This window comes from Alligator mississippiensis, chromosome 2 (genome assembly GCF_030867095.1).
Source record: "Alligator mississippiensis isolate rAllMis1 chromosome 2, rAllMis1, whole genome shotgun sequence".
In the NCBI taxonomy this organism is placed as follows: Eukaryota; Metazoa; Chordata; order Crocodylia; family Alligatoridae; genus Alligator; species Alligator mississippiensis.
Window position 1 is genome coordinate 301,192,367 of NC_081825.1, and position 12,392 is coordinate 301,204,758.

General features: G+C 43.1%; 1 protein-coding gene across 4 annotated transcripts in view; it reads left to right on the forward strand.

The window, feature by feature from the left end:
• The window catches only part of FANCM (FA complementation group M), a 98,531-nt gene that overhangs the window by 60,917 nt on the left and 25,222 nt on the right, over positions 1–12,392 (forward strand). For all 4 annotated transcript variants that reach the window (XM_059723420.1, XM_059723419.1, XM_014601312.3 and 1 more), the window contains exon 13: positions 339–491. In XM_059723420.1, coding sequence (XP_059579403.1) covers positions 339–491 — 153 coding nt within the window. The remainder of the gene's footprint in view (positions 1–338; positions 492–12,392) is intronic.

Below are 12,392 nucleotides of genomic sequence, written 5' to 3' on the forward strand. Positions count from 1 at the left end.
ACGCTGATGATGCATGATATGCTGGAGGCTGTTGGAGTGCAGTAATTGCCTCACTCCAGCAGACTTGATTAATCAAGTCTGCTCCAATGCGCTGGAATCGTGTGTAAGCACTCCAAGCGTTTCTTTAAGATACTGGCAAAATAACACAAAGTGCTTTGTGTTCAGAATAAAATCAGTTTTTCTCTTTAAACCAGACAAGCTTATAGGTATGGTGAATTATGGCATTATTCAGGATATTTAACAAGTATCATTCCTATAGAAAAATGAGATTCCAAATATTAGTGTTGCTAAATGATTCCTTGACTGAAATCTTCATGGTGATATTTATTTGACTTCAGGAATCTGGAGTGGAAGGAGCTCGTGAGCTTTCTTTGTCTGAATGGAGACTCTGGCAGAATCGACCTTTTCCTACACGCCTGGTAGACCATTCAGATCGCTGCCACCATTTTATTAGTGTTATGGAAATGATAGAAATGATGAGGCATGAAGAGGTAGGCACTTTGAGTATATGTTTGCTTGTGTGTGAAACGATACATAATAATCTAGTGTTGTGTGCGCAGGGCTTACAGTGTGAATTAAAAATAAGCTGGAATCTTATCAGGGAATAAGGCACAATGCCGCATTTATTGCAACATAAAACATACAACCTAAAAAGAATAAAAAACGGTAAGGTTATTTGCTTCGCTCATTCCCATGCAGACTTCATCCATCCATTCAAAAGAGACAAGCGCGTGCACACACATGTTAGACAGTCCTGCAAAGGTTAAGGTGTTACCAAGTTTCAAAGTTGCTCAAGGTCAGTCTGGTGGTCGGCCAGGATGACCAAGAGAGTTGGAGTCAGGTCTTGTTGGACGCACCCAAAACTCCTTGCAGGTGGAAAAAGACCCAAAGCCTTGTCTTTGTGTCATTCTTTATAGTAATAGCTATCCATATGATCCTATGCATTCTGCTGAGTTGGAGGCGATGGCCATCCTTCTTGTCCTTTTGGCAGGCTGGGATTAGTAGGTCATGATCTTCTGGCTTTGTGGTCTGCAATCTTATAGTTTCATGGTTGGAAGGGACCTGAGGAGATCATCTAGTCTGACCCCCTGCCATGGCAGGAAAGAGTACTGGGGTCAAACAACCCCAGCCAGATGTTCGTCCAGCCTTTTTTTTTAAAGACCTCCAGGGTAGGAGCCAGCACCACTTCTTTTGGAAGTTGGTTCCAGATCCTAGCCACCCTGACAGTGAAATAGCGCCTCCTAATGTCTAGCCTGAAACTACCCTCCGCTAGCTTGTGTCCGTTGTTTCTTGTAACTCCTGGGAGTGCTTGGGGGAACAGGGACTCTCCCAATGCCTGCTGGTCCCCCTTGACTAATTTGTAGACTGCCACTAGATCCCTTCTCAGCCTTCTCTTTTGAAGGCTGGACAGGTTCAGGTCCCTCAGCCTCTTCTCATAGGGCCTGCCCTGCTGACCCCTGATCATGTGGGTGGCCCTCCTCTGGACCCTCTCCATGCTGTCCACATCCCTCCTGAAGTGTGGCGCCCAGAACTGGATGCCGTACTCCAGCTGCAGCCTGACCAGTGCCGCGTAGAGGGGGATGATCACCTCCTTGGACCTGCTCGAGATGCATCTGTGGATGCACAAGGTATGGTTGGCCTTCCTGACCACGTCCCCACTTTGTCAGTCCTTGTTCATTGTGGCATCAATGATGACTCCAAGATCCTTTTCTGTCTCGACACTGGCGAGAAGGGAGTTCCCCAGCCTGTAGGTCTGCTGCTGGTTCTTCCTCCCCAGGTGCATTACCCTGCACTTGTCAGTGTTGAACCCCATCCTGTTCTCATCGGCCCACCCCTGTAACCTGTCTAGGTCCACTTGCAGCCTGTTCCTTTCTACTAGCGTACCCACTTCCCCCCACATCTTAGTGTCATCTGTGAATTTGAACAAGGTGCTTTTCACCCCCTTGTCCAAGTTGCTGGTGAAGATGTTGAACAGTGCGGGTCCGAGGACCAAGGCCTGGGGAACCCCACTGCCCACATCCCTCCAGGTCGAATAAGACCCGTCCACCACCACCCTCTGGGTGTGGCCTACCAACCAGTTAGTGACCCATCTGACAGTGTAGGTATCAACACCACTGTCTCCTAGTTTCTTACTGAGATTGAGGTGAGAGACCGTGTTGAAGGCCTTCCTGAAGTCCAGAAAGACTATATCCACTGTGACACCTGCATCCAAGGACTTGGTGACCTGGTCATAGAAGGCCACCAGGTTGGTTTGACAAGACCTGCCACGAATGAACCCATGCTGGTTGCCCCTGAGCATAACCTCCCCTGCTGGCCCTTCCTGGACATGTGCAAGGATAATTCTTTCGAAAAGCTTTCCCAGGACCGAGGTAAGGCTCACAGGCCTACAGTTTCCTGGGTCCTCCTTCCTCCCTTTTTTGAAGATGGGGACCACGCTGGCCCTTTTCCAGTCCTCTGGCACATCGCCCGAGCACCATGAGTGCTCATAGAGGTGTGCTAGAGGTCCTGCAATGACCCCTGCTAGTTCCTTCAGCACTCTGGGCTGGAGATCATCAGGACCTGTGGATTTAAATACATCTAGTCCCTCCAGAAGTTCCCTGACAAGGTCCTCATTAACCTTAGGCCTGGGTGTGCCACCCACTGGGCCCTCGGGGTTGCCAATGGGGGAGATAAGGAGGCAAAGAAATTGTTGAATATGTCAGCTTTACTGTCAGGTGAGATGACCAGATTTCCTAGTGTGTCCTGCAGAGGCCCCACGTTTCCTGGCACCTTCTTTTGCCCCCCTACGTATTTGAAAAAGGACTTCTTGTTGTCCTTGATGCCCCTCCCTTCCAACGGGTGTACGCCTCCTTTTTTGTTTGGAGACGTTCCCGGATGCTTTTGGTGAGCCATGGGGGCCTTTGCGCCCTCTTGCCCCCTTTGATTCGTGTAGGGATTACTTCCCTATGAGCTTGGAGGATCGTCTCCTTAAGGAACGACCACTCCTCCTGGACACTCAACTCCCTCCTGTTCTGGGACATCAGTGCTTCCCCCACTAGCTTTCTCACCTTGTTAAAGTCCGCCCTCCTGAAGTCGAGGGCTGCTGCCTTGCTGGAGGCTTTTGCCACCTTGCGCTGGACGGTGAATTTCAGCAGACGATGATCGCTATCGCCCAGGTGGTCAAGCACCCACAGACCCCGTACCAGGTTGTAGCCCATGGCCAGGACCAAATCCAGAAAGGCGTCTCCCCTGGTGGGGCTGTGTACCTCCTGGGTTAGATGGAGGTCCTGTATGTCAGTTAAGAACCTGTGTGAGCGGTCAGACCTGGCTGTCTGCTCCTCCCAGCAGATGTCTGGAAAGTTTAGGTCACCCATGACGACCACAACCTTGGACCTAACTATCTCCGTGAGTTGACTTAAGAATTCCTGGTCTTGATCTTCTCCTTGGTTGGGTGGTCTGTAGTAGATCCCCACCGTTAAGTCCCTTTCTTCCCGACCTCCTTGTATTCCAACCCAGAGCGCTTCCGTTTGCTCCTCCTCTGACCCAGTGTTACTCATTGTGGATGTGCATTGCTCCTTGACAGAGCGCCACACCCCCACCCCTCCTACCTGTCCTATCTTTCCTGTAGAGCCTGTAGCCCTTATTCACTGCCCAGTCATACATTGGGTCCCACCATGTTTCGGTGAACCCCACTATGTCTGGGTTGGTGCTGGCTAGCAGGAGGACTAGTTCCAGGGGCTGTCGCTTGCAGTCTTCAGCCATCAGGATGAAGCATGATTTAGTGTTTGGTAATCCTTCACTGCTGACTCGACATGGCTATAGCTGTTGACCATTAAACCACAGAAGGCTATTTTTACCTGTTGCAAGAGGAATGTCTTTTTGCACATTGTCACATACATTATTCACTTTCGTTACCTCTTTCCACACAAGCCAGACATCCACACATACCAGACATACTGCAAACCCTTACACAAGCATTCTCCTTATACTAAATTTAAGTTCTAAGGTCATGAGTCAAATATGTCTAAAATCATGAGACCAATATGTCAAATACATGTATGCTAAGCAATAAGAAGTTTAAAATAGATGGTTAATTCCAAGCACTAATAATGACTGATCAAATTATAAAAAGTAAATCATAACAAGATTAACTTTATCTTAATGGTTAAATCTTTGCCTTATATAAAAAGAGAAACAACAAAATAAACAGTCAGAACGATGATGGCCAATAACAAGATAAGCAATTCAAGTAATTATAGTCACTGCAATTCTACACTAGTGTGTTTGGAAAGTTGTGTACCCATAATAAGTTATGGTGCTTTAATATTGTCTTGATCAGTTTTGAGGAAGAGAGATATAAAACAACTTGCATATCCCCTGTATGCATGTCTGTAGTGTTTTTAATACGGAATAATGTAGCCAAGCATTCATAAAAAAAAAAAAACCATGTAAGCATAGCACGGGTATGAGGCAGTGGATTACATATTGTGTATACTTTTTTTTTTTTAAAGAACTTCCTTTATTTGAACTGTTGTTTTGAAATGCTTCTGCTGCACTATTACATTTCAATAAGCGTGTTTTCCTGCGAAACTTTGACAGATCGTTTTAGTTTTAAGTTTTTTTTTTTAAATCCAGGTGTCATTTTTCAGAGCAAATATACCCCTAGAAGAGACACTTATGTTACCGTATCTTCTTGCATACCACACGCTCCCAAATCAGACGTGCACCTTGTTTTAGGAAGATAAAATGAAAAAAAAAAAATAAAGAAGAGCAAAAAAAGATTTCTCTAGAGTCAAGACTGAATCCTGACAATCAGTGCTGAGGCAACAGCTCCAGTTTGAGGCAAAAGTTCAGCTAAAAGCTACTGCCGATTTTGGCAGTGCTTCCGAAAGCATTGAAACTAAGTACAGTGCTGCAGATGGCACTCCACCACTCCAGGCTGGGAGACGAGGACAGGCCCTGAAAGCCATTGCAGGGTTCCTATGCTTCAATTCTGGTGCAGAAAATAGCTCCTTGTCTAAGACACACACCCTAGTTTTGGAGGGCTGATTTTGGGGAAAAGATGTGTGTGAGGGTACTATTGCAGGAACATAAAAATATCAAAAGTACTTGCATGTTTCATTTGTTTGTTAAAGGCATACCTGATAGACTTATTTTTCACATGCTTGCCTAAGCCACAATTGACATACACCACAAAAAGTTCTGCTTCATTTTCAAAAATTAAAGCAGCCAAAGGTCCATCCCTAGCCTAGCAGCACGGCTAAGACACCCTTCGTCTGTAGCCACTGGTGCACAACAACTTGGGGTTATGGTTGATCACAGGATGAACATGAGCCGTCAGTGCAATGCTGTAGTCAGCACAGCTAATAGCATACTGGGATGCGGTAGCCGATGTGTCCTGTGCAGGGCTAAAGACTTGTTACTTCCTCTCTACTTGGCACTGGGGAGACCCCAGCTGGAGTACTGTGTCCCATTCTGGGCGCAACACTTCAAAAAAGACGTGGAGAAGGTTGGATGCAAGGAAGAACTTCTTTACAGTAAGAGTGACCAGAACCTGGACTAGACTTCCCAAGGAGGCAGTGCAGTTCCCAACCTTGGAAGTCATCAAGAGAAGACTGGACAGACACTTTGCTGGGATCATTTGATCTCAGCATTATTGCTGCCCAAAGCAGGGGGGTTGGACTTGATGATCTTTTGAGGTCCCTTCCAGCCCTCCATTTCTATGATTCTACAAGGGAGCAACACACCATCATGTTTATCTGCCCTTGACTCTGCAGCCTGAATAACCACATACTTGTTACAGCTAGGAAAACTGGGCAGGGCCTTTGACCTGATGCTGGAATGAAGCTTGCACTTGCATCTTTACATTTGTAGCAAGATACATAATTTTGGCAGTGTGCCTCTTTACTTAATCAGACTTAGAATAAAATACAAATAGAGAGCCACATGCTCTGTTTGTTTCTAAGAGATGAGGAGTAAGTTGAGTATTCAAGGATGAAGGTAAGCTGGGAAGTCGCTTTCCATAGGTTAACGCTTACTACTAGCATCTTTGTATTTATAATCAAATGTCAAAGTGAGTGAGAATTTGTAAGAGGTGTGTCAATGCAAGATTTTGTTGGACATTATACTGTATTTTTTACAGTGTAGTGTCAACATAAGCAATACTAATTTTGCATTTTTCTAGGTCATCAGAATCTGTTGCTAAGCTGCCAGTTTCCTGAACAACATTGTTAATCAATGGGGAAGAATAGGGACAGTGTAGTTGTATTTTTTGTTAGGAAAATGTATTGATGGTGAGCTGACAATAGGCTTTTAGAGGTAGATAAATCTTCTCTACTTCAACTTGGAACAATAAAACTCTTGAGCCCTTCTAGGATGTGGGCTCTCAGGTTGGGGTCATGAATTTATTTCCAAATTGGAAAGGACTCTAAAGGTCGTTCTAATATAGAGAACTCCTCAAAACAGCTTTTGCCACATGCCTGGGAAGTCCCTGCCTTCAAGCTTCCTTACCAACTCTGATTGACTCCGTAAGCACAGCAGATAGAGGGGGGTTACAGAACGATACCGTAAGACCCCTTCCTTGAATGTACTTCTAAGACAGGAACAGTTGTTCATGGTTACCTGTCTTGGAGGGATCATGCATGCTTAAAGAGTCATACTCTTAAAATCCCCTTGTGAGGCCCTGTTTTGCCAGTATTACTGTGTAAAATCAGGGGTAAGCCAGGTATTTGCAAAAGTGGATCTTGCTCTGGCAAAGCTAACTTGGCTGTTGAGCACACCCTAAACAAAAGAAGGACTAGTATAAATAATGCTATAGATGAGCTGAACATGGATGGAGTAACCTTGGCTCTCAAAGTTTTCTAGTTGTGGAATTCCCTATCTTGCAAGAATAAATATTTTATTGTGAAATTAAATGCAAAAAAATAGCTGTGAACAAAAAAAAATCAGGCAACTAGCTTGACTTCAGTAATATTTAAAAATTTATTTTAAATGTGCTTTGGCTTGCTGTTAATCGCCTAGCTAACATCCTGACAACATTATATCAGGATACAGTCATACAATCACATGCCTAAATGTTTGCAAGATCAAGGCCTTGAAATACAAGCACAGGGCACTGCTCTAAATGTTCACCTGGAGGCTTTTATTACGCAAGCTCAGAGTGAAACTTTAAAATAAGGACTTCACTATAGAAAAGACAAATGGTTTTAAAACCAGATTGAAGCACTAAACCACAGTGGGGACTCCTCTGCCAAGATTCATGGTTTTTTGTGCACTTTATGATTTAGGTGCATTTGAAATGGTAGGAAAATAAGAGTTTCTATAATTGTTGATTTTAAAAAAATGAAGAGATTTTATTGTAATAACCTGAGAATTCTCCTCAATTTAAATGTTTAAATTCTAACAAAGTGAGCATAGATTCATAGATCATAAGGCCAGAAGGGACCTTGGAAGATCATTGGGTCTGGCCCCCTGCACCAAGCAGGAAAGACAACTGGGGTCAGGTGACCCCAGCGAGGTGACTGTCCAGTCTGCTCTTAAAGATTTCCAGGGTAGGCAATTGCACCACCTCCGGAGGGAACTTATTCCAGTCTGGGCACCTTAGCAGTGAAGAAGTTTTTCCAAATGTTGAGCCTGAAACAATCTTCCGGGAGTTTGTGGCCATTAGTCCTGGTTATCCCCAAGGGCACCTTGGTGAACTGTTGTTCACCAAGTGCTTGATGTACGCCCCTGACGTAGTGATAAGCTGCTATTAAGTCCCTCCTCAGCCTTCTCTTTTTCATGCTGAAGAGTTCCAGGTCCTTCAGTCTTTCCTTGTATGGCGTGCCGTGCAAGTCTCTGATCATACTGGTGGCTCTTCTTTGAACTCTCTTGAGCTTTACCATGTCCTTGTTGAAGTGCAGTGCCCAGAACTAGACACAGTACTCCAGCTGCGGTCTCACCAATGCCAAGTACAGTGGAAGAATCACTTCCCTAGTTTTGCTGGAGATTCATCGATTGATGCATGTCAGGGTAGTATTAGGCCTGCTGGGTACAGTGTCACACTCCCGGCTCATGTTCTTACTGTGGTCTGTGATTATCCCCAGATCCCATTCGTTCGTGGTGCCGGTCATTTTGGCGTTGCTAACCCTGTAGGTGTGTAGGAGCTTTTTTGTCCGTGGCTGGAGCACTTTACATTTCTTGACACTGAACTTCGTTTGATTCCGATCCGCCCAACTTGCCAGCCTGTCTAGGTCCACCTGTATCTGCAACCGATTTTTAAGCGTGACCACACTCCCCCGTAACTTGGTGATGGCCATGAACTTGGCCAGCGAGCTCTTCACCCCGCGTCCAAATCACTGATAAAGATGTTGAAAGGTACTGGACTAAGCACTGACCTCATTGGGACACCACTGGCCAGGACGATACAGATCCGTTCATTAGAACTCTCTGGGTCCTACCCTGAAACCACCAACCTACCCATCTAACTGTCTCACGGTTGAGCCCACAATCCTCCAATTTTCTTGTGAGGATGTCATGAGATACTAGATTAAAGGACTTTTGGAAGTCAGGATATACAGTGTCAACCTCCTCTCCCTTATCCAGGTGGTGTTACCTGATCGTAAAAGGAAATAAGATTAGTAAGACAAGACCTGCCTACGAGGAAGCCATGCTGGCCATTGTTCAGAATCCTACCTTCTGCAAGTCTATTGCATATAGACTTCTTGATGAATTTTTCCAGGATCTTCCCTGGGATAGAAGTTAGGCTGATTGGCCTGTATTTACCTGGGTCCTCCCTCCTCCCTTCTTTGAAGATGGGCACAACACTGGCCCTCTTCCAGTCCTTGGGGACCTCTCTGGAGCGCCACAAGTTTTGGAAAAGTTTTGCCAGCAGTCCCGCAAGGTCTTCGGCCAGCATGTGATAATAGGGGCTATGGGAATAGTATAGTTAAAAGTAGAACTTTTTTGGCTCTTGTTAGGTGCTCCAAAGTACCTGCAATAAATATAGTGTAGCCTAACATCCTACTACTAATCCTTCTTCTGATGTTAATTTACAGTTCCTAATAGTAGATGGATTAAGACGAATACAACTCAAAGCTATTTCCTGAATTCATCAAAATGTCAAACTTCAAATTACATACAGCTTTTGTTGACTTATTTCCTTTTTCTGGAATTAACAATAGAAAAATCAAAACTATTATATTCAAGACCACCACATACAGTAGAAATATGTGGTGAGGCAATTAAATACTGGAAGCAATCTTAGAAAATGAGTAACTACATTATTTTAATACTTAGCTTGCTTAGTACATGTTTTTGTATAGTCTCTGTAGTCTTTTCTACACCCACCCCTTCCCCCTATTTTATGGCAAGAAGAGCTAGGCAATTTACAGAAATGTTTTTTTTTTTCCTTTCATTGTGTTGTTTGAATTTTGATTTTGAAGAAACTTTGAATGTATTATGCAGCTATTTAAAATATACAGACTAAAGTACAATTGAAAGGTTATTTTTAAAGAATAGAAGAGAATCCATGATAGCTAATTCCTCTTTTAATCTCACATTAACAAATGTGGAAGAATTTATTGTATGGTAGTCCAGAATGTAGTAAATACTGTTCATTTTAGCTTCCTTTTCTTGTAGTCAGAAAACATTTTTAAAAGCAAAAATCTGACCCTCCATAACAAGCACATCTACCCCAGAAATCTTTTAAAACCTGTTAGGCTTTATTACTAAGACAATGGAAACTAAGCAGATGGGACTGGATTTTCTTCTAACTGTTAGTAAGGATTTCAATTCACCAACGTAGCATCAAGTTGTTATTAGTCAGAGCAGTTCAGTGGCTTTAAAACTTCTTGAAGATTAAATTGTACACTTTGGAAACAAGGTCAGAACAGACTAATAATTATAATGCATTTGTGCAGACTTCCAAATACAAATAAAAAATATTTAAAATATAGGCAATAATATATTTGTCTGCTGGGACCTGTGTGCTTATTTGCTATGTGGGGTACACACTCATAAGCAAATGCACAGTACTAAACTTAATATTTTAATTTTACCTAGATTACAATTTTCTTACGTTAAGTCCCCTTTGGCTAAGTGAAATGCTATAAAGAATAGTCTCCTAGATGAAGCACATAGCCTGGACTGCTTTGTCGTGACTGTAAATAACAGCAGAAGTAGAGACATTGTGGTATAGGCAAAGGACAAACTGTTTCAGCTGATTTGAATGGTAGCAGTTGAGGCTGAGAGATGCAGCAGGCATGTTCATATATTGCACTGTCCCAGAACGCTGAGCTCCAATGGACAAATCTGAAAAACCTGCTTTTCTGTTCATGGCCATCACATTTGCCACAAAAGGCAAAAAAAAAAGCCAAGAGTGGGGGGGAAAAAAGTTTGGAAGAAGGAGAGCTAAAATATGTCCAAGTGCCTCATCTCTTCACTTAAAATATTGACTAGCATCAGCACCATCTTGGGAAACCAGCTAACCCAGGGCAGGTGTCTGCTGCTAAACCACACTTACTGTTGCTCTTCTTTTATCCTTTGTTGTTAGGGAAGAGTGGAAAATTCCTGCCTAAAGGAAAAGGTTTTCTCTGCCACCTCTGAAGTTCCCTGGATCCCAAGTGTGCTCTTCTTGTCTTCCCTTAGGTGGAAGCTGGGTCTTCCTTGGGAAGTGCATGGTGGTTCTTGCCAACAGAGATTTCTTCTGAGAAGAGACTGTGCACAGGAAGGTAGAAATGCAGAAGGACTGTGAAACTTTGTCTTTAGAGATTCCCTACCAGTTGGGTGCTTCATCATCAAAGAGCCAGTATCTTGATGCAGTAACTCTTGGCCTTCGCTGAATGCTTAGAAAGGGAGGGAAAAAAAGGAAGACAACAGCAAGAAAAACCTAGCTGCTGCCTTCATGATGCATGGATCTAGGAACCTGATGAAGCTGGCAGCAAGACATTTGGATACTGATTGGATAGGCTTCTCTCTGGGATAGCAAATCCTGCTTCTGTGCAGACAGGTTGACCCCTAAGGTTCTTTCCAACCCCCTGGTTCTAATTCATTATCCAGACACCGAAGCAGGTCTAACTCATGAACAAAATAATTATTGAAAATGAATCCTTTGCCTCAAAATTCTTGAAAATCTGTTCAAGAGAAGCTTGGTAAGGTGGGCAACAGTGAGCTAATTAAAGATTTTTTTTCTCTCCTTCTCTAGCAAAAGCCAAGAGAGCCCATAGCCTTTCATACAAGGCTGTAAGGGTGTTTTAAGTCTTACTGACAGCAAAGCTGACAGAAAACATTGATACGTCCATCTTTTGTGGACATCCGGCAACATTTTTTGAATTGTCTTTGCAAAGACATCCTTCTATTATCCTCTTGCATAATGTCAGTGATGGCATTTTATCTGGGTAGAAATGAAAGTTCATAGTTCAGAGGAGTCAATGGACTCCTCTGTGAAATCCTACAAAATACGAACGTTCATTTCTACCCAGGAGAACTTTGACAGTCTTTTCTCCAGTGCCTGATGAAGGGTGTTTGTGCCGAAAGCTTGCAATTACAGAAATAGTTTTGCAAAAATCTTGTTGGTTTAATAAAAGAGATCATCTCTATTACAAATCCTGATTTCCTTTTCCTTTAGACAAATATGGCCACAACCTGGATACCTGGCATTTTATCTGGCATTTTCAGACATCCTTTACATACCAGCGACATAACATGAAGCAGTATATCTGTTTATTTCGAATATTTGAGCTGGCTAGTATTGTAGCTTATAGACCGCTTTTGAATACGTGTGACTTGTATTACTTACGTAGATCGGAAATGCAGATGATTAGGTTTGTATCATTTGTAGCCATATAAAGGAGCACTAAAGTTTAGGAAAGATGGAAAGGATTTGGGATCCAGCAATACCTTTGCTATCCATGTTCCGTTTAAAATATTATCTCATGGTCTCCTGGGTCTCCCCCATCTGTTTGTGTCCATCACTTGCCTGTTGTCTTGGACTTCAAGGTCTTTGGAGTCGGGACCTTTTTTGTTTGTACAATATGTAGCACAAGAACCTACCGGTTCCATGACTAGTGCTCCTGGGTTGTACAGTACTGCAAATAATGAATTAATTACTTTTAATACAGCACCATTTTTATCATACCTGAATAGTTTTAAAATATATTATTTCAGCAGCGATGAAAGCAATAGCACTATATTGTGAAGAATACTTGGAAATTCTCTGCTGCTCTTTAGGCCTACCTTACAGAGAGAAAATCATTGCAGGCACCAGTTCAGGCAGTCAAGCAAGCAAGCTATAAAATGATCTTTCTACAGAAATAATTCAAACTCATGAAAATCTTTGAATAAAACCTTTCACATATTCATTGTGATCTTCAGTTCAGCGACCACATTTATTACACTAGTAATCGTAGCTGCTAACATGAGATTATATTTAACTA